The following is a 22,779-nucleotide window of genomic DNA, read 5'->3' on the forward strand; positions in this document are numbered from 1 at the left end:
CAACTAATTTAAAATGTGACCATAACATTATGTTATTGGCTTGTTCCTGAATTAAAAGCCCTTTTCCCCCTTTTAAACTATGCTGCATTTCAAGTCAGTGGCCTGCTTGCTTTAATTTCTTATTTAAATTTGTAAGAGAAACCTAAGTAGTCATTAACATTTAAAGATTCTTGATAAATATTATTATAATATTTAGGGGAAGGTATAAATTAAAAACATCATCATCCATGGGTGTAGAAGTTTGAGTAAGAAAAAACTTTTTTTAATAATTAATTTTTTAAAAAGTATTAAAAAATAATAATAACCAAATAAGATTTGAAGCTCTTTTTTATTACACTGAGAAATTCCCAGAAAAGTACAAAGCCTATGAAAGTAGGAGCATTTCAGAAAACAAGACAGAATATTTGCATACATTTGTAATGATATTTTAGTTTTGATGTTTGAAAAAAAAAAAAACAACTCATGATTTCACATTGAAGCACACTGCTCATGAATTAAGTACCTTCTGAAGTACTGGGAAAGTATTTCACATCTCTTATATTTGAACCCGAATCCCTATAAATGGCTAAGTTATATTCTCTTTCTAGAGATTAAGTTCATGGTATGATTCATAAGAAAAATGATTTTATTGATTCATAGTGACTTTGAAGAAAAGAAATAAGAAATAAGCACATTACACACATATATTCCTTTAAATGGTACATCAGATCAAAGTTGAATTAATTTAATAATCTTTAGTGTTGTTAATTGTTACCAATGAAAATACATAGATCCCACTACAGAAAAGAGGTTTGGTAATATCAGAATGATTCTCTGTCATATCAGTGTTTTACATCTAAGTTACATAGATAAATAGGTGATGTTGAAAACCATGCTGTTTCTAGCCTCAAAATCAAATAAATGTATGATGACATCCTAGAATCTTATCAAGTCATTGTGAAACAATAAGTAAAAAATATTTAGTATTTTTGCCAAATACAATGTTAACAGGGCACCAGAGGCTATAAAGTTTACTTAGTTAACTTTTGGTAATCTGGTAATTTTCAATGGTTTTGGGGTCACATCATACTTTTTGTTGCTGTTACTACTACTGCTAATAAAATAATAGTAAATGTAAAGGAGAAAACAAAAGAAAATAAATTAGATCTCTTGTAGTTCTTCTAAATACTGTTTTGGTTTATCCTTGAAGTGGAAATCAATTTTCCAAGGTTTGGAAAGAAAACAAAAGCATCTTTATAATTCACAGCATGTATTTTAGAGGTCTAATGATTTATCCATTGCCAGTGTGGGTTAGGTTGTCACGTTCTCTTTATTCAATGTCAACTGGTTCCGTAGCTATTAAAGCACTTAACTGTTTCTGAGCACAAGAGAGGAACAGTTCCAAACTGGACAGGCTTCTTTGGCGGATGACTTGATCAAGCTGTTGATTTTTTTTAAAGAGAGAGAGAGAAAGAGAAAAAGAATATACTTAGTTGAGGGCTAAAGAATATTACAGAAGCCCACTAGAGAAACCTTTTCAGATGATGATTTAGAAAATCAAATGGTGCTTTAAACTCAGAGACAGTGCAGTCACTATTTCTGGCCTATCATCTAAGCTGAGATGATAATCATTACAATTTTATAATTGATGTTGGTATTCAGTTATTGGAGAAATACCATAAATCTGATCAGAGTGATTTCAGATAATATAAAATAGTATATAAAAATACCAGTTCTTAATGAATATACAGACTAGACATCCACAAATATCATAAAAAATATAACAGATGCAAAAAACAGAAGAAAAACATGGTATAGAAAAACAGCATAATTACTCCATGCATAGAGTTTAACTGGGACAAAAGACAGGTGAGGATATAAACAATTTCCTGAAATTAGAGAAAGTTCTTGGGAAAGGTTTATTTTAAGAAACATGTGATATTGTTGAAACAAATTTGACTTGGTTTTCCCGTTGAGTTATAGATTTTTTATTAGGATTGTTTTAGTGTATCAATAACAAATACAGTGAACAAAACCATAGAGGCTTAGTAATAAAAGTCATATAACAAAGAACTTTCTGGATGGTAAGGATTATTGGATACATCAAAAAAGGGTTTCTAACTCTTCTGCCCTAAAAAATTGCTCATTGTGTAAAAATAACCAACGACAACACATTACCTACAGGTTATAGAATGGAGGAACTCAAAAGAAAGCCAAATAAATTCCATTTCATGATACACACCTGTCATATTTATGTAAAAGTTGACTATTCCTCCTACATGCTCCCCCCAACATAAAAGAAAAAAGACAAATCCAAATAAGAATTCTCTATTAAATTACACATCCATAATCCATTGAATTCAAAATGACTGAAAAAATGAAAGATTAAAATTTTGAAGTATCTTAAGAATTAATCAAAAACCAATATATTATATTTAGCAAAATCCTCATGTAAAAAGATTGAAAACTACTAAGACTCCCTTCAATTCTAATATTTTGGGATTTTAATGTACATAAAGAAGTAAGATTCCTATTTATCCTTTTTTCACATGGGTTTTTTTCTTTTTCTTCCTCTCTCAGATGATACCTTTAGGTGAATATATACCTTCTGCTTACAAGTCTCTATCAAATAAGACAGTTCATTACAAGATAAACCCCAGGTAAGCAGAGAGTTGTCTGTCTTGCTGACTATCATACCTCAGCATCTAGAAGAGGGTCTGGCCACATGTTCAACATTCAATAAATATTTGCTGAGATTGACTGAATCAATAAATACTTAACCCGAATAGAGCAAGGCAATCTACTAGGAAATGATAGATGCACTTTTAATTCTAAAAGTAAAAACATGCTTAACCTAATTTAAAAGCTATGTAGGAGACTAAAGTTGAATTTTTTAATGTTTCATTTTAATACACATAAAACAGACTGAAATCTAATTATTTGCGTTTTTATAAAATTATTTTGCACTTGGTCCAAATTCAAATAGTACAGAAGGGTATACCAACACCTTGGTCCGGTCCATTCTTAGTGGTTTCTGTCTACTTTGGGTGTTTTCAAGCATTTAAAGATAGGTTTTTAAAAAATATTTGGTCAAGATCTTGTAATTGTTAACTATGGCAGGGTTCACATAATCACTTTCTTCCACTGTCATTACTGGAAATTTTTCCTATTTCATTTTCAAGAAACTGCTTGACTGCATTCCATGATTTATTTAGCCACTTTCCCGTTGATAGACATGTAAGTTTATTCCAATTTTGTCTTGTTTATGAAGCAACAAGGAAATTTACAACCTGAGTGCACTCCCTTCAGAAGTTGTCCAAGGGTTTCTCTTGGACAGATTCTAGTACATGGAATTTCTACATCATAAGATTTGCATATTTTATTTTATTTATTTTTTTAGATGCAAAAATAATAATGATATAATTGCGGTTGAACATATGTTAGTATGTTCACATGGGCGCTGTAGGAAGAATAGACTAGGAGAGGAGCAAGACAAAAAGCAGAGGTTCAATACACAAGGCCGTCAGTAAATATGTGAAGAATAAATGAAATTAATGAAAAAAAATCTCACTAAGATAAAAAGTAAAATTTCTGACACTTCTAAGTAATTGACATAAAAATATTAGTCAATGGACTGATTAGACACATACTTCTCTCTTAGATGCCAAAGTATCTGTAATTCATTTTTACTGCCTGTGCAGTTGTTGTTTTCAGTGTTCCAGAATCCACGGAGTAATCCGCAACATTCCAGATGGGGAAAGCCAGCCTTTTGATTAGACAGACACCTAGCCAGTCACCCCTCTTCATCCATTCATGTCCAGTGCTTCTTTTAATTATTTATTTCAGTTTTTATTGAATGAAAGATTCTTAAAATTCTATAGTGCTTTATAATTTCAAAGTTTCACACAGATGGATTCATATAATCCCTTTTTTAGTTCTACCCCTACACTGTCCCTCCCCCCTTCTCTCTCTCCACTGGTAACCACTATTTTGTTTTCTATATCTGTGAGTCTGCTTCTTTTTTGTTTTATTCACTAGTTTATTTTTTAGATTCCACATATAAGTGATATCATACAATATTTGTCTTTCATTGTCTGATTTATTTCATTTAGCATAATGCCCTCCAAGTCCATCCATGTTGTTGCAAATGGCAAAATTTAATTCATTTTTATGGCCGAGCAATATTCCATTGTGTGTGTGTGTGTGTATATATATGGATATATATCTATATCCATATATATACACACACATACCACATCTTCTTTATCCATCACCTGTTGATGGACACTTAGGTTGCTTCCATACCCTGGCAATTGCAAATAGTGCTGCAATGAACATTGGGGTACATGTATCTTTCTGAATTAGTGTTTTTGTTTTTTTGGTTATATACCCACCTGTGGAATTGCTGGGTCATATGGTAGTTCTATTTTTAGTTTTTTGAGAAACCTCCATATTGTTTTCCACAGCGGCTGCACCGACTTGCATTCCCACCAACAGTGTAGGAGGGTTCACTTTTCTCCACATCCTCGCCAACATTTTTAAGTTCTGTTCTTTCTGATGACAGCCATTCTGACAGGTGTGAGGTGATACCTCATTGTGGTTTCAATTTGCATTTCCCTGATGATTAGCGATGTCGAGCATCTTTTCATGTGCCTGTTGGCCATCTGCATTTCCTTTGGAAAAATGTCTATTCAGTTCTTCTGCCCATTTTTTAATTGGGTTGTCTGTAAGGACTTGCATATTTTAAACTGTGATAGTTATTACCAAATTGCTTTCCAGAGTGAGAGTACCAATTTATCAGTCCCATCTGTAGTGTATGGGAGGGCCAGTTTTCCCTGTTTTCTTTTTAAACAGTTGCATAGTTTTCCATTGTATATTTATAATTTTATATAATGGATTATTTTATTACTTATTTAAAAATTATTCTATTGATAGACATTTGAATTGTTCCTTATCTTTTGCTATTATAATCAATGCTGTAATGAACACCTATCAACACAGACCTCTGTATACCTATGCTAGCATATCTTATAGAAACTGCTTGAGTCAAAAAATATCTCATCTGCAATGCTACTTCTGTCATAAATCAGGTTTCCACATATGCATGAATCTGTCTTCAGGCTCCCTACTCTAACTCCATAGACAATTCACCTATCCCTATGCAAATATAATGCTGTCTTAATTATTACAACTGTATAATAAATGTTAATATATCACACATTACCTACCATATTACCAACCATACCATCAAATATTTCAGAAAAATATAAATTAATAAACACTTGTAATAAAATTGAATTTAAAAAGGAAACAATCAGACTACAGATAGTTCAATATTTCTCATAAAATGCAAAAACCAAGCAAAATTTAAAAGTATATTATTTTGAGTTACATCAATAGGCAATATAACTTTTCTTTTTAAGGCCAAGGATATTATGCAATCAAAACTGAGGACAGGGCTTCCCTGGTGGTGCAGTGGTTAAGAATTCGCCTGCCAGTGCAGGGGACATGGGTTCAAGCCCTGGTCCAGGAGGATCCCACATGCCGTGGAGCAAGTAGGCCCGTGCACCACAACTACTGAGCCTGTGCTCTAGAGCCCGGGAGCCACAACTACTAAAGCTCGTGCGCCTAGAGTCCTTGCTCCGCAACAAGAGAAGCCATGGCAACCATGAGAAGCCATGAGAAGCCCGCACAACCGCAGTGTAAAGTATCACCCCCCCGCCCCGCTCCCTCCAAGGGGTGAAGAAACAAAGACCCAATGCAGCCAAAAATAAATAATAAATAAATAAATTTATTAAAAAACACAACAGGATAGTTGTATTTGGAAGATGGAATCAGGATGAAATATGTTGATTCATTTTGGAGGTGGCTTCATGGGGGGTTGTTTTACTATTATGGTTCATAACATGCATATATATATATATATATATACACACACACACATACATTAGATATAATAATTCAAAGTCTTTTAGAAGCCACACCCCAAACAATCAGGAATTCAATTAAAAACAAAATTGATTTAATATCTTAGAATTTATGAATGTTAGATAGAGGAGAAACTTCTCCTTTTGATAGCGTATAGCACAAACTCATAATTGCACAAACTAGCAATCAACCTGCGATTGTTGTTAAGTAACAATCCTCTGGGTTATGCATCAGAATGAATATCCTGTAATTTCTTAAAAAGCAAGGATATGTACAAGGACAAAAAAGTTTGAGAGATTTCAATTTAAACATACCAAGCACTCCCCTTGTCTTGTTTGTGTTAAAGGTCAGCCTGGAACTAGAAACCATAAGATGATGGATGTACTGACTTTGGGTTTAGGTAGCTAAACTTCACATCTTTCCCCATGCCTCCCCAGAACTGTCTGAAGGCAAGAATCCACCAAATAAACAGGAGTTCAACACTTTAAGGGGCAAGAAGGTGACTGATACTCTGTGAGGAAGAAGATAAACTGGGCCATTTCAGATCTAAGATTCCAATTTGGTGGGTGCTTTCTGGGCATGGTATGTAAGATCACGTCTATGAGGGGGACACTTGAGACCTTTCTCTTATAGTTCAGGGACAATTCCTCTCTCTGAAACAAGTGCATCAAACTGATGTTCTTGGCGAATTCCTGAATTTCAACAGTTTCAGTTTTATTAGGCATGACCTTATTATCCTTTATTGAGGTAAGAAGAATTTTGGCAAAATATTCTTTTTGCACCCTTGAAGAGTGGGACTTAGTTCTGTTTTTGTGGCTTTCATCTCAAAGTGAATCAAAGATTTGTATTCTGTGACTTCACGCTGACAATGTTATGTCCAGGGTAGCTGCAGCAAACACTGGCTGTAGGATTTACAATCTCTTCATAACAGTGTAGCTCTAACTGCTTTGTTTTCCCTTCTATTTACTGTTGCTTCAGGTGCTGTTCAGCTCTTTCAGATACCTGAAAAAAACCCCTGGAAATTCTGAGGCTTCTGAAACACACACCTGGGCTTTATAAATCTTTTTTTCCCCTCTTTGTCATCTCTTCAGTTTGCTAGCATACTGCTGAAAACCATTTAAAAGCATACATACTACTTATTAAAAGTTAATATTAAGCTTAGGGGGTAAAAAGAAGACACGACTTTCCAATAATTTCCTGTATTAGATTTACCTTTCCATTAGTATTTCATGCCATAGCAAAAGAAAAACAAAGCATCTCTAGACCTTAGCTTTTATTTCCTATCACCAAAACACAATATGATGCATGGTGAACTCATACTGGTCAAGAGAGCAAAATTCAAATTCAGCTACAGAAAAAAAAAAAGGCTTATTTTAATGGGACTGTTAAGAACACTGTTTACATCCCAGAAAATCTGATACATTGTTTTTGAATATATAAAATATATGTATATATAATTAATATATATATTAAATATTAAATACACAGTACTAATTGTGATTTCAATATCTTCTGGGCTTTCACCAATAAGATATACCAGAAGATGTGAAAATATTAGGCCTACCTTTATCACTGTTACTTTTCCAATCTGCCCTCCTACATATTTTAAACTTATGCTTAAAAAGAGATATCCAGCAAATCCACTGATAGAAAATTACTCATAAACATATGTTTTATGTTTAGTAATATGTTTAATGGATTCCATTTTCACATTCACTAACAAGCTCTTTCGTGGGCATTGAAGAAAGGTCAAGTATGATGATCCGGAACTGTAATTACTCAGGCGGATTTCCCAGTAGATGTAATACCATTGGGTAAGAAGGACTATTTACACCTTCTGATAAGAAGTGAAATAGTTCTTCAGTTTTTATTGCAACGCTGCCCTTTTAACAGTGCTGCTCGGGTATGAATGCCTTTATTTTTCTGACTTTATATGCATCCCCCACACATACACACATATCCACAAGCTGTTTCATTTACATGCTTGAGATTGAGCCGATCCATTGATTGATTGGTCAATCAGCTGACCAGTAACAAAGTTAAGACTGCCACTAGTAGTGCATTATTGCTCTGAGCCCCCAAAAAGTATACATATAGGACTTCCCTGGTGGTGCGGTGGTTAAGAATCCGCCTGCCAATGCAGGCGACACGGGTTCAAGTCCTGGTCTGGGAAGATCCCACATGCCGCGGAGCAGCTAAGCCCGTGAGCCACAACTACTGAGCCTGCGCTCTAGAGCCCGTGAGCCACAACTACTGTAGCCCATGCGCCTAGAGCCTGTGCTCCACCACAAGAGAAGCCACCACAATGAGAAGCCCGCACACGGCAAGGACGAGTAGCCCCCGCTCGCCACAACTAGAGAAAACCCTCACGCAGCAACGAAGACCAAACACAGCCAAAAATAAATAAACAAATTTATATATATAAAAAAAGTATACATATAGTGTGGCCTTGTCCTTAAGTGTATAATCTTTTTGAAGAGACATACACAATCATTAAAGAACAATTATGTGATGATATATACAGTAAAGACTGAGTCCAGTGGAAGGTCAGAATCAGGGAGAGATCATTGTGGGAGAATGTAGCAGAGAAAACATCACAGAGGTCGAGTAAGATCTGAAGAGGACTGGAACAGAGTACCAAGAGTGTCTCCTTAAAGAGGAGCAAGATGTGGAAGAAATTCTAGGAAAGCAGATTAGCAGGAACAAAGACCGTTTAGTGACACTGAGAAAGGAGGTCTGAATTTAGTGGAGTTTAGGAGTACTCATATATTCTTTCATTCATTCATTTATTCAATATTTATTCAGTACCTACTATGTGCCAGGCACTGTTTCAGGCACTAGAGAAATATAGTGGTGAAGAAAACAATTCTCTGCTCTTATATACTTTACAGTTTAGTTTATATTTTAGTTTGAGGAGACAAATTAATATTCTTCAGGTAGAGATCAGTATTATAAAAAATAACAGGGCTTCCCTGGTGGTGCGGTGGTTGAGAGTCCGCCTGCCGATGCAGGGGACATGGGTTCGTGCCCCGGTCCGGGAAGATCCCACATGCCGCAGAGAGGCTGGGCCCGTGAGTCATGGCCGCTGAGCCGGCGCGTCCGGAGCCTGTGCTCCGCAACCAGAGAGACCACGACACTGAGAGGCCCGCGTACCGCAAAAAAAAAAAAATAAATAAAAAAAAATAACAAAGTAGGGTAAAGGATTTGACAGGGACAGAGGGGACATCTTTTGGGTGGGATGATTAGAGAAAACCAACCATGCAAAAGCATCAGGAAAGAAAGTTACAAGGCAGATGAAACCGCAGAAGGAAAGTCCAAAATGTGGGCTTAGACTTGGCTTGAATAAGGACTGGCAATAAATAAAGAAGACAGGAGCAAAATGAGCAAGGTGAGGGGAGGACTGGTAGGAGAGAAGATCAGAGAAGTAGACAGTGTCCAGAGCGGGAAGGGCGCTATAGGTCATCGGAAGACTGGAGAGTTTTGAGCAAGGGTGTGACCATATTCTATGTCTGAAAAATATCACACTTGTAGGGAGTTCTCTGGTGGCCTTGTGGCTAGGACTCGGCGCTCTCACCGCCACGGCCTGGGTTCAATCCCTGGTTGGGGCACTGAGACCCTGCAAGCCGTGCAGCACGGCCACAACAACAACGATGACAATCACACTTGTACTGGGGACAAGAGATTGTTGGGGGGCAAGAGCAGAAGAAGAAAACCCAGTTAGGAGACTTTCGGTCTGGGGAAAATATAAAGTTAATCAGACTGTTGGCAGTAGAGGCTTAAGCAGCAGGTCAGGTTTAAAATATATTTTTAGATAGGACCAACTTGAGTTGCTGATGGATTAGAAGTATGGATGAAAGGAAAAGAGAAGTGAAAGGTGATTCTTAGAATGATGGTGCCACTTGAGTTATGATGAACTGGAGGGAATTTCGGAAATGCAGGATAAAAAAGGTTTCTTTTATACTTTTATATAGCTTTTGTGCTAATAATAAGCATTGTGAATTGCCAATATGGCTATAGCATCGGTAATGTTTCTCAAGCTTTTAAACCTTGGAATTGTGTGTGTGTGTGTGTAAAGCATTCTTTGGAAAATACACCACAACTCAATTTTTCTTGAGAACTCCCCTAGACTAAAAACAAACTGTATATATAGGGAGAATATTATACTGGTTCAGTTTCCCCTTAATAAATAATCATGCAATTTTACTGGTAAGAGATTTTGAGACTGCTTAGTCTAACATCTACATTTTACAGTTGTGGAAAACTGATACACTGAGTTGTTAACAGACCAATTTCACAAACCTAATATGTCCTCCTACACATAAAAAATATACTTCTTCAAAATACATTTAAAAGTATTAGCCTGAGTTTATCTTTGCTTAATAAACCCTACTATGTATCAAGTAGATTCTGTGCCCTCACAATTTGACAATGGACATTTGACAATGGACAGATGGGATTCATCCCTAGAGTACCAGCACTATGACCAGAAAGGTGCTGACAACCATTCTGGGTGAGATGATATAACTATCCTTTCTCTCAATGTAGCCATGAAGGAAGTAGATTATGAATCAATTTTAAAACTTAATATGCATACATACTCATAATGGGCTGGTTCGTTTTATGAACAAACAATAAGGACTCATAGACTGGAAGATGATTGTTATTCTTGAGTGGTGATTCTTTCTATTGTGACATCTAAACATTTTTGCTTTAAATACCACCATCTTTACCTTTATCCTGTATCCTCAAATTCTGCATTTCGGCCTAAGAAAATTTAGACTTATCTGTAATATTACTGTAGCATTAATGGAAGTTCTATAGTATCTGTCTTATTACGGGTATACCAACCATAAAGAGTTTCTCTTTTAAAATAGTCTTTATATTTTCAGATAAGTAATAAATACTCTTTTCTTTATATTTGCAGAGAAGTAAATCTGACTGCAAGCGGGATATATTGTATATAAAGCTGAAGTTGAGATAGAACATCCCCTCTCTGGGAATATAACTATGTCATTATTGTAAATCATGTTGGAAGAGACTTTGAACCAACTTGAGGATAATAGTGATATAAATACATGTTTAGAATGACTCTAACTCTAAAAGATTCAATATGATCAGGAGAGTGATTTGAACTAAGGCGTGCCAGTTGCCTGGACCTGAACTTCTGAAAATCTAGACCTGACCTCTTTACCAAAACATTCACAGGCCATCACGTCCCATGAAGACTCTCACTCCGGAGTTCACATCTCCTACTCTCTTTGAGAAACTTTTTCAACTTTGAAATATATTTCAAGTCTATCTGACTATTTAGTTAAAAAATATCAACATATAAATTAGTTGTGTAACTTTCCACCAAGCACAAGATGAATTACAGATGCTCTTTCAGAGTAAATGGAAAACGGGTATAAAGAGTCTTAAACCCCATTGGCCACAACTAAAGAACTGTGAGTTTTGCTTTGTTTTGTTTTTGTTTTAAGATGTCTTAGGGTAAGTCAATTCTCTGTTTTTGAATCATCTAAAATAAGTTCTACATATTTGGGCAGTTCTGCCTTTTTATCCCAAACTACCATAGAATCCACTGGGAAATGGGAATACTCATTTTTGCTCTTCACTAAATCATCTGGGCAGCATAAACCAATATGTATTCCAGACCTTAATGTGCAGGCATACCACCTTGGAATACAATCTTATTCGATCTTATAAGTTAAGCAACAGCAGTTGGCCAGAAAAGGATGCACTGTGGTAGTGAGTGAATGTAGACACTAGACTTTCTAGTATAAACTTCCATATGTGAGGTTTAATAAATTTGAAAAGAATATAATTCTGGTAACAACTGCTTTACTCTGAATTCAGACAATTTCCAAAACATTTTTAAAAACCACAGATTTAGGAAAATTTTAGAACGAAAGAAAAGGTAACTAAAATTGTATAGTAGAATAGTAATTGTACAGTAATCCCATCTTAGGGCTCTGATCCATAAGGTTGTATTTACCTATTAATAAGTTCCATATCCTACTTTCTAGAGTTCAATGGCAAGAATTTATCTCAAATAAAAAATGGATTGATTCTGGCAAGACAGACTAACTGATTTTAATATGACATTCCACATAAAGTTTTTAATAAAATTTGTTACATGCTCCCAAACCATGAATAGCCTTGTTCTACATTTTTTTAAGACCTTGGTTAGTGCAAATATTGCAATCTGTAGGATGGCCTTTTGTAAATTAAATAACATAAAAATCCCAAACAAATATTGTTAAGTAACAAATTGTTCAAGTACAACAAACACAAACTCTTGTATTTTCATCAAGTTTTAAAGATTTTAGCAATTCTTTTGTGTCAACCCAAGGAACAGTATCTGCCAATTACTCTCTGTAGGGCTCTTCTGTTTTGATTTTCAGCAATTTAAATTTCACCTTATTTTGAAGTAGGAGAAAGAATTACATGACCTCTTGGGTTCTTGTCTTCCTGTGCTATCTTAAAATTCTCAGATAACTGATATATTTTGCCTTTTTACGTTTCAATGTACAAAAGCATGCAAAGAACTGTACACAAGGCTTATTTCTGAGCTCTCTGCACACATATATTGAAGTTGATTTACAGGGCAAAATTAGCAGTCCTGGATGGAGTCTGATCTTCTCTTGTTTTGAGAACAGTGTTACTATTATTACCTGCTATGCACAGGTGAATCTACTTATTGTGTTGTATTAGTTACCAATTACCGTGTAACAAATCAACCCAAACCTAGTGGTTTAAAACAAAAAACAACAAATATTTATGGTCTCCCCATTTTTGTGGGTCAGGAAACTGGGTGCAGCCTGAGTGCCTCTCACACATGGTCTCTACTGAGGGGTTACGATCAAGCTGTGGCTGGGTTGCAGTCAGCTCAAAGTCCAGCAGGGGAAGAAGCTGCTTCCAAGCTCACCGAGCGGCTGCTGACAGGCCTCAAAACATCCACTTCCAACAGAGCTCACGTGAGCTTCTCCACAAGGGTGCCTAATAACACGATAGCTGACTCTCCCAAAGCAAGCAACCGAGAGAGAATGAGAGCACGCCAAGAGAGCAAGACAGCGCCCGAGATAGAGGCCATGATCTTCCCAAAAGCCAACTTTGCTTCGCCCAGCCCAGGCTCAAGGTAAGGAAATTACATAAGTGCAGGGCATCACTGGAAAACCTCTACTGTGCATTATCTCATCTTTATTCTCCTGAAACTCTGAGTGAGGCCACTAAGGCTTAGAGATGTTATGACTTGCCCAAGTGGCAGGGCCAGGATTCAAATCCAGCTGTGTATCACACTAAGCTATTCTCTAAACCACAACAGTACAGTGCCTTCTCAGATAAGAACTTCAGGTACGGCTGGGGGCTTTGGCACAGTATCTGTTTTGCTATAAATATGTAGGCGTTTATTGCATTGTGTACACTTGTGCAGAAACTTGTCAAGATGCCAAAATCCCTCTAGATATCGTCTTTAAAACATGTAATTATCTTCTCTTCCTAAAAGGTAGGTCCAGGAAGGTTTCTGTTGTATTAACATACAAATGCTTCCCTGAAAATGCAACAGAAGCATTTAAAGAAAAACTGGCACATCAAATACATCACATATGCCTTAAAGAATCTGTAAACCTCAGTGGCTGTATATAAAACAATTGATTACTTCTTTCTAGGTCCATAACGAAAGAAAGGGGAAATGTTCATAAAGGCACTGTGTAGGACAGACCTCACCTTGGGGTACCTCTGAGGCTTTGAGAATCTGTGCTTATCTTCGTTTCCACTACTGAGAGAAGGGGCTATGTGCCCAAGGGTGTGCTGCTCTGCAGCTGGGATGCACACCTGATTCCCATTAGGAAATCCTCAGTATTCAAAATAGAACCAATGGAACAAAGAAACATTTAATCAAATGGAAGTTAGTGAGAATAGACTTTTTTCCTCTCATTTTAAATAGGGCTGCTCTTCTTCGTCATTCAGGATTTTACAGTGTGTACTTGATCACTGAAGCCTGGAAAAAACACACCACCATCTGTCTGGCACATTTTAAAACAGATTTATCCTACTGAGTGAACCAAGTGGGAAAGCACCTGTCAGTCCTCCTAAAATCCCAGCTGGATTGAGAAATGTAGGAAAACCCTAACCTTCCTCCTTGTAAGCAAGTAAAGGAGGTTTGGTTTAAATTAAGAAAGCTAAATTTGGATATTATTGCCTAAAAATGGTAATAGCACCTGCTCAAAGAGAAGATGCTGAAGAAATTTAACACTGGACGCCTTCCAAACAGAAGATATGAGAAGTCAGGGATTATGGCAAAGCTTGAGAGTTCTTTCTCCAATATCCACTCTTCTTTCTTACCAATAAAATTACAGTTTAGTCCTAGGCAAAATGGGAACATCCTCCAGGTGTCATTCCCTTATTGCTGCCAGGGGTAGCTAAAGAGACGTGAGTGCAAGTTGTTGGGGAGGAACTCCAAAACAGCTCCTTAAAAGTGGGACAGACGCCTGTCCCGAATTTTTTTTCCCTTTTTGGTTCTTGCATCTTTCCTTTTTCCTCTATCACAAATGTGTTTACTGGAGCTCCAGCTGCCATTCTATAGCGCTAATCATGTAAGCCAGTGCTACAGATTAAAAAAGTACAAAGTCAGAAGGATCCTGAATCTTTTATGATTTTGTTAAGCTTCCGTAGCTTTAAACTGCTTACCTCTGGACTTGCTTATGCCATTGTTATTTCTAGTTTCTGTTACTAGGAGGCAAATATAAATCCCAGTGCTAAAGGTACCAAGTTTACACTGTATGTGTCTACTAGTATAATAGAAACAAAAATTTACTTGAGGCTCAAAATGTTGTCAGTGAGACTGAAATTTCCACTGAATTGGAAATTTTAATTTGGGCACTGAAAAACAACTAATAGAATAAAATATCCTGTAATGGCTTAAGAGTATATTAATGGTAAAAAATAAAAATAAAATAATCATAATGATCACGTTGTGCCCATCACCTGAACATATATGTACGCAAGTTGCATTGGCAAGTGCCTCTTTTATTTTTTCCCCTGTTCTCTGCTAGAGTATTTCATCCACAAACTAGAAGAGTGAAAAACACCTAAAAATGTTAAAAAAAAAACATATAAAGGGGATGGATTTAAAACTACAGCAGTGAAATTTTGCCTAGGCAAGCAAGTTAACTTATAATATCTGGAAACATAAAGTTCCTAATCAATTTAAAAATTATGAATATTATGGATAAAATATGATAGTTTTGTCCCCAGGAAATTCCAAGCAATTTTAACTTTGGTAAGTGGACAGGACATTGTGGCATAAATATAAATATATATTTATATTGACTCTCTATCAGCTTCACACTCATTAATTGGTGTTCATTTTCCATTCACCATGAAATTTAATAATACATATATTTTAAGTTGTCACAAACCACTTCTGGAACAAAAATGTATTTAACAAATACTTCAAGACAGAGTGAGTAGAACCAAAGACATTCTGATCTCAACTATACAGTTAGGGAACTCAATAAAATCACAGCACTAACAGCTAACACCAAAAGTGAACTTTTTATGTGCCAAGTAATGTAAGCACTCTACATGGGGTAACTCATTTAGTTCTCATAATAATCCTATGTGAAGTAGGGACTATTTTAATCTCCATTTTACAGATGAACAAAATGTGGCCAAGAAAGGTTAAAGTACTTGCCCAAGTTTATGAATCTAATAAACAGCAAAGCTCAGTTTTAATCCAGGAAATCTGATTCAAAACCACACACTCCTAATCATATACTATCCTTCTCTCACTAAGATGAAAAGTATACCTATGCTATGCTACAATGTTAAAGTTAAAAGGCTTTCCCATAAAATGGGACAATCCAGTAATGGTATACAAATGAAAGGAAGAAAAGACCAAGAATCTTCTCTTCCTTCCTTTAAAAATCTGTAGGGAATTTGCAAAGCAGAATTGGTGGAATTTTGGGTAGAAATTTCATAAACTGATGGTATATAGCCCAGAGGCATTTGTAAGGCTGGTATAAAAGGTATTATATGACTTCTGTTTCTATTTCAATCATTTACTTTTCTTGTCAACTAAGTAACAATGATCTTCTGTATTTGCTTTTTTATACACACAAAATAAGCAAATGATTGTAAACTAGAATTCCTAAATAACCATCTCAATTAATAAAAATTCTCATCACCTATATTTATATATTTATATTTACAGGTGAGAAAGGTTCAGAAAACTATCTGGCAAAGTAACTTAAGTGTAACCCATCTTCACCAAGCATTACAAATGCACTGGAACTGGGAAGTAAGATTAATGAAGGTGGGGGGATAATTTTATTAAAAAAAAGTTATCCATAAGTGAACACCTTATTTGAGATACTCCTGAAATACCATATAAAGTAGCAACACAGTCCCAAGACATCTGCTCTTTCTCCACTACAGTGTACAGTCTGAGGATCCACTTAATTAAGGCAATACAGCCAATGCATTGAAACGTTTTCTTCTTGTGTTTTAATGTGAACAAATCCAGCCAATACACTGAAACTCTTTTTTCTTGTGTTTTAATGTAAACAAATGACATTATGCAAGGGAACAGAAGGATCAATTAATCTAAATGGTGTGTGGTAAAACAAATGCAGACTATTATCATATAGAAATTCCATGGGTATGACCTATCCAAATGACTTACCACCTCATTTACTACATAGGTATCACTATGCTTGGATGAAAAATGATCGTTTTGCTGATGTATGCCCAGATTTCTCTAAATAAAAGACATGATGGAGTTTAAAGTCTTTAGGAAATGCCAATATAGTGACTCTGAATATAACCATATATATTAAAAATCTGTTAAATGTTAAGTATGATAAACTAAAAATCTAGTCATATTCTCTGAACAGAGGTTGGTTCTGTCTATTTTTCTTTGAAACTTTAGCAGTCAAAAGCTATATGGAATCAGAGGAAAGAAGCCGAGGGAATACTTCCTAACTTATTCTATGAGGCAAGCGTTACCCTAATACCAAAGCCAAAGACATGAAGAGAAAACTACAGACATCTCTCATGAACGTAGATGAAAAAATCCTCGACAAAATATTAGCAAATCAACCCCCAAAAAGTATAAAAAGAATTATATACAATGACCAAATGGGCTTTATCCCAAGTATGCAAGGCTAGTTCAACATTCAAAAATTAATTATGGGGGCTTCCCTGGTGGCGCAGTAGTTGAGAAATCTGCCTGCCAATGCAGGGGACATTGGGTTCGAGCCCTAGTCTGGGAAGATCCCATATGCTGTGGAGCAACTGGGCCCGTGAGCCACAATTACTGAGCCTGCGTGTCTGGAGCCTGTGCTCCGCAACAGGAGAGGCCGCGATAGTGAGAGGCCCGCGCACCGCGATGAAGAGTGGCCTCCGCTTGCCACAACTAGAGAAAGCCCTCGCACGGAAACAAAGACCCAACACAGCCATAAATAAATAAATAAAGCAAACTGTCAACAAGTAAAAATAAACAAACACTATAAAAAGAATTATGTAATCATCACATCAACAAGCTAAATAAGAAAAATCACATGATCATATCAATAGATGCAGAAAATTGTGTGACAAAATCCAACACACACTTATGATAAAAACTCTCAGTAGACTAGGAAGGGTGGGAACTTTCGCAACTTAAAAGAGACTATCTACAAAAACCCTTGAGCTAACATCATAGTTTAGGTGGTAAACTCAAAGCTTTCCCACTAAGATCAGGTACAAGGCAAGGATGTGCCCTCTTAGCCACTCCTTTCATTATCATACTAGAAGTTCTTGCTAATGCAGTAAGACAAGAAAAGGAAATAAAAGGTATACAGATTTGAAAGGAAGATATGAAACTGTCTTTGTTTTATGATAAAGATGGCATGATTGACTCTGTAGAAAATCTTACAGAATTGACAAAAATTCTTAGAACTAGTGAGCAATTATTGCAAGTTTGCAGGATACAAGGTTAATATACAAAAGTCAATTTCTTTCCTATATAATATATATAATTATATAATAACTATATATTATACTTATAATGTAATGTAATAATTATATTATTATATAATAATGAACACGTGGAATTTTAAATTAAACACACAATGAAATACTTAGGTATAGATGTTAACCAATATGTACAAGACCAATATGAGGATGACTATAAAACTGATGGATAAAAATCAAAGAACTAAATAGGATAGATACTGCATGTTCATGGATAAACTCAATATTGTCAAGATGTCAGTTCTTTCTAACCCACTCTGTAGATTCAATGCAATCCCAATCAAAATCCCAGCAAGTTATTTTGTGAATGTCAGTAAACTGATTCTAAAGTTTATATGGAGACGCAAAAGACCCAAGAGAGCCAACTCAATATTGAAGGAGAAGAACAAAATTGGAGGACTGATGCTACCAGACTTCAAGACTTACTATAAAGCTACAGTAATCAAGACAGTGTGGTACTGATGAAAGAATAGACAAATAGATCAATGAACAGAATAGAGAGTATAGAAATAGACCCCCATAAATATATCAACTGATCTCTGACAAATGAGCAAAGACAATACAATTGAAAAAAGATTGTCTTTTCAACAAATGCTGCTGGAAAAACTGGACATCAAAGGGCAAAAAAAAAAAAAAAAAAAAAGAATCTAGATACAGATCTTATTCCCTTCACAAAACTTAACTCAAAATGGATCACAGACCTAAAAGTATATTGCAAAACTATGAAACTCCAAGGTGACAACATAGGAGAAAAACTAAATGACCTTGGGTATGGTGATGACTTTTTATAAACAATCATGAAGACACAATCCATGCAATAATTGATAAGCCATAATTCATTAAAATTAATGATTTCTGTCCTGTGAAAGACAGTATCAAGAGGATGAGAAGACAAGTCACAGACTGGGAGAAAATATTTCAAAAGACATATCTGACAAAAGCCTATAATTCAAATATACAATGAATTCTTAAAAATCAACAATAAGGGGGCTTCCCTGGTGGCACAGTGGTTGAGAATCTGCCTGCCAATGCAGAGGACACGGATTCGAGTCCTGGTCTGGGAAGATCCCACATGCCGTGGAGCAACTAGGCCCGTGAGCCAAAACTACTGAGACTGCGCGTCTGGAGCTTGTGCTCCGCAACAAGAGAGGCCGCAACAGTGAGAGGCCCGCGCACCGCGATGAAGAGTGGCCCCCGCTCGCCACAACTAGAGAAAGCCCTTGCACAGAAACAAAGACCCAACACAGCCAAAAATAAATAAATAAAATTAAAAAAAATCAACAATAAGAAAATAACCTGATTAAAAAAATGGGTCAAAGACCTTAGCAAATACCTCACCAAAGCAGATAACTAGATGGCAAACAAACATATGAAAAGATGTTCCACATCATGTGTCCTCAGAGAAACGCATACTGAAATGAGATACCACTACACACTTATTAGAATGACCAAAATCTGGAAAACTGACATCACCAAACGGTGGTGGGGATATGGAGCAGCTCTTATTCATTGCTGGTGGGAATGCAAAATGGTGCAGCCACTTTGGAAGGCAATTTGGTGGTTTCTTACAAAACTAAATATACTCTTCTCATATGGTCCAGCAATTGTGCTCCTTGGTATTTACCCAAAGGAGTTGAAAATTTATGTCCACACAAAAACCTGAACATGGATGTTTATAGCAGCTTTCTTCATAACTGCCAAAACTTGAAAGCAACTAAGATGTCCTCCAATAGGTGAATGGATAAACTGTAGTACATCCAGGCAATGGAATATTATTCAGCACAAAAAAAGAAATGAGCTATCAAATCATGAAAAGACATGGAGGAAAGTTAAATGCCTATTAACAAGAGCAAGAAGCCTATTTGTTCCTCTCTTTCTTTAAACTTTTATATTCATCCAGCATTCCCTACCATTTTTATCCTAGTAATATATCTTATGCTTAAAACTCAATAGTGATCACTCCATTTACTTCTCTGAAATGTATATATTTAAAAATTAAAAAGACTTGCTATGATCATAAATCCATTGAGCCTTTTCAGAGATTAAATTATAATTTCTGAAGTCCCTTCACTGTGAGATCATCAGAGATGACATTAATTAAGGACTGCTCAAGTATAAGTCCATGATAGCATTTGATATAGTCACCCCTCCACGTAAATCATTTTTTTCACTTTCCTTTTGGGCAAACTTTTAAAACTTCACTTCCTAACAGTCTTCCCATTGCTCACTTTGCTTCAGCCATCCTGTCTTCCTTGGCCTTTCTCAAATACAACCAAGCACTCTTTCTACATCCGCCCATTGCACATGGTGTTCTCTCTATCTGGAATGTCCTTCTTCTAGATAGCTTCATGACTTATCACTCTGTACATTCACATCTCTTCTTAAATGCCAGCTCAGTTCATCACTGAGGACTGCTCTCACTCACTTTAAAATAGTACCCCTACTCTTCATGTGCATCACTAACTATTGATTCTTTCTCATGACATTTATCATCCCCAAATATCATACATTTGTTTATTGTCAGTCCCATACCGCATTAAAAGTAAGCTCCCTAGAAAACCCTAAGGAAAATGGGGATTCTGATGTATTTACTTCTGTATCTCCAAGGTCTAAAACAGTACCTGGTACATCGTAGGGGCTGACTAAACGTTTGCTGAATTTATTGAATAAAGAACAAAAAGAGAAGAGATACTTACTAATTTGTTTTAGTAACTGTACTTTAGAAAAAAATACCGTAATACATTTTCAAAATTTTCAAGAGCCAAATGGTATATTTACCTTCAAAAAGATGTATAAATTATTTTAAATGATTTTAAAAACCTGCAAATTATTTTATAAAATAGTACACTAGTGATGGTATTCTTTAAATTTACATAATCTATTAATAAAATACAATATCACATGAAATAGAGGTTTGCATTGTAAATAATTGATAACTGAGTGCCTTTATTTTTATGGTACATAATCAGGACGAACGGGGGAATAAAAGAATTAGTAACGATAATTTATAAATTTATTTGGAAATTATATACATTTTGAAATTCATAACACAACAATAAAATGAAGAAATTGTCAAGTTTCTTAATTTCTATCACTGAAAACCGGGAACTGTTACTGGGAATCACTCATTTTCTAAACTTTGTTAGATCTATTAATACAGTGAATGTTCCAGACTAAATTTTTTACGACATTGGTAATTTTGTGCTTCTAAAACCAGAAGAACTAATTAATGACATATTGAAATCTCTCTGAAAAGACAGTATTTTGGAATGATCCATTAGCATATAACATTCTAAGTCCTAAAACGTCCTGGAACCTCAAGGAGTGCTTAGTTGGATCTAAGGAGACTCCTTTCAGTGGTCTCTGGATGCATAAGCTCTGCTTCCTTCAGTAGATTTTAATAACCAATTCTCTCATCACTATTCTCTGTGCATCTCAAATAAAATATTAGTTACTTGTATCTTTTAAAAAGTACTATTTGAATCTAGGCCACACTGTAGAGATACAAATTTTCTCTCAAAAAGAACTTTGCCCTTGTCTGCAGATGCTTCCTTATCCATCTCTGAGTGGAGGAGAAGTGGCCCTGTACCAGTCACTATGGCTGCAAAACAAATTACCCCCAAACTCTGTGGTGTAAAACAACCATTTATTATGATCACATATTCGGTGGGTTAGGAACTGGAATATGGTGCAGCTGTGACAGCCTATCTTTGCTCCATGATGTTTGGGACCTCAGTTGGCAGACTTGAAGGCTAGGAGCTAGAATCATCTGAGGACTCATTCACTCTCATATCTGATGGTTGATGCTTGTCCCCCCACATAGGCTACTTTCAATTTTGTCATTGCCTGGTGGTCAGATTTCACAAATGAGTGTTTCAAGAGAGAAAAAGAGATAGGTGGAAGCCCTATTGCCTATTATGATCCAGCCTCGAAATCACGCAGTGTCATATCCATCACATTCTATCTGTTGGGACATTCAAAAAGATCGGCCCCAGACTCAGGGGAGGAGAAACAGACTCTGCTGACTGACGGAGAGTGGCAAGAAAATGCTGGCCTGGAAACACTGCTGTGGCCTTCTTAGGAGAATACAACCCACCACAGATCCTAATTGGATGCTATTTTTTAGCATTCTCAGTTTCTTGAGGGTGTTACTTCTACCTCCGGTTCAGATGACTGCTGGAGCAAGTCAGTATTCACCTAAATTACAAGAGGTAATATCGGTCTCTGAATTGTAGTCAGGAAGAATAACTTCAATATTTATGGGACTCAAAATGTAGGAAAAATCAAGATCGAGAAATAATAAATATGGAAGATTAAGCAAACAATGATGGGATAACATATTTGAGAGACAAGTCATTTTCTCTATTGGTCTTATTTTCAACAAACCACTTGCAATTGGACTTGCTTTTTTTCTTAAACAGTTGTAACAACTTCCTTAAAAAACACATCATACCACGTCTCCTTGAAAACTATGCCCTTGCCTACACGTACGTTTCTGTCCCCAACATCTTGGAGTGCCTTCCTTAGCAAGTAGAAAACAAGGAGGGAACAAGATGCATGTACATTCTTACCCTACTCACTTCACAGAAACCCCATTCTTAATCCTGTGGGTTTATACTGCTCTGTGAGTTGAGCAGCATGAAAATCCTCCTGAAGCCTCAATGCAAATGTTTCTCTAATCCTATTAAAGCCACAAAACACACCCAGATGAATGAGTAGGAAACTGAGCTAGAGAACTCTCCCCGACCCCAGTACCACTGTCAGTTTTGGCACTGACTTCATTGGTCAGCCTCTCCCTCTAAGTACGGCATGGCTTAAATGGGAAACCAAAACTCTGGCCTTCTCTGTCTAGGACACTCA

The 22,779-nt window shown here is 36.1% G+C and overlaps 1 protein-coding gene across 30 annotated transcripts in view; it reads right to left on the reverse strand.

Moving 5' to 3' along the window:
* The window catches only part of CCDC91 (coiled-coil domain containing 91), a 417,526-nt gene that overhangs the window by 33,581 nt on the left and 361,166 nt on the right, over positions 1–22,779 (reverse strand). For 16 of the 30 annotated variants that reach the window (XM_073788903.1, XM_073788897.1, XM_073788900.1 and 13 more), the window contains one exon: positions 310–1,420. The exons of 8 other annotated variants lie outside the window; for them this stretch is intronic. In XM_073788903.1, the coding sequence (XP_073645004.1) occupies positions 1,416–1,420 (5 nt within the window). In that variant the 3' untranslated portion in view covers positions 310–1,415. Of the gene's footprint in view, positions 1–309; positions 1,421–2,221; positions 2,255–4,373; positions 4,653–22,779 lie in introns of those variants that run through there. 6 more of the 30 variants (XR_012324471.1, XM_033866964.2, XM_073788907.1 and 3 more) reach the window with 3 other exon arrangements.

This window comes from Tursiops truncatus, chromosome 11, assembly GCF_011762595.2.
Source record: "Tursiops truncatus isolate mTurTru1 chromosome 11, mTurTru1.mat.Y, whole genome shotgun sequence".
Classification (NCBI taxonomy): Eukaryota; Metazoa; Chordata; class Mammalia; order Artiodactyla; family Delphinidae; genus Tursiops; species Tursiops truncatus.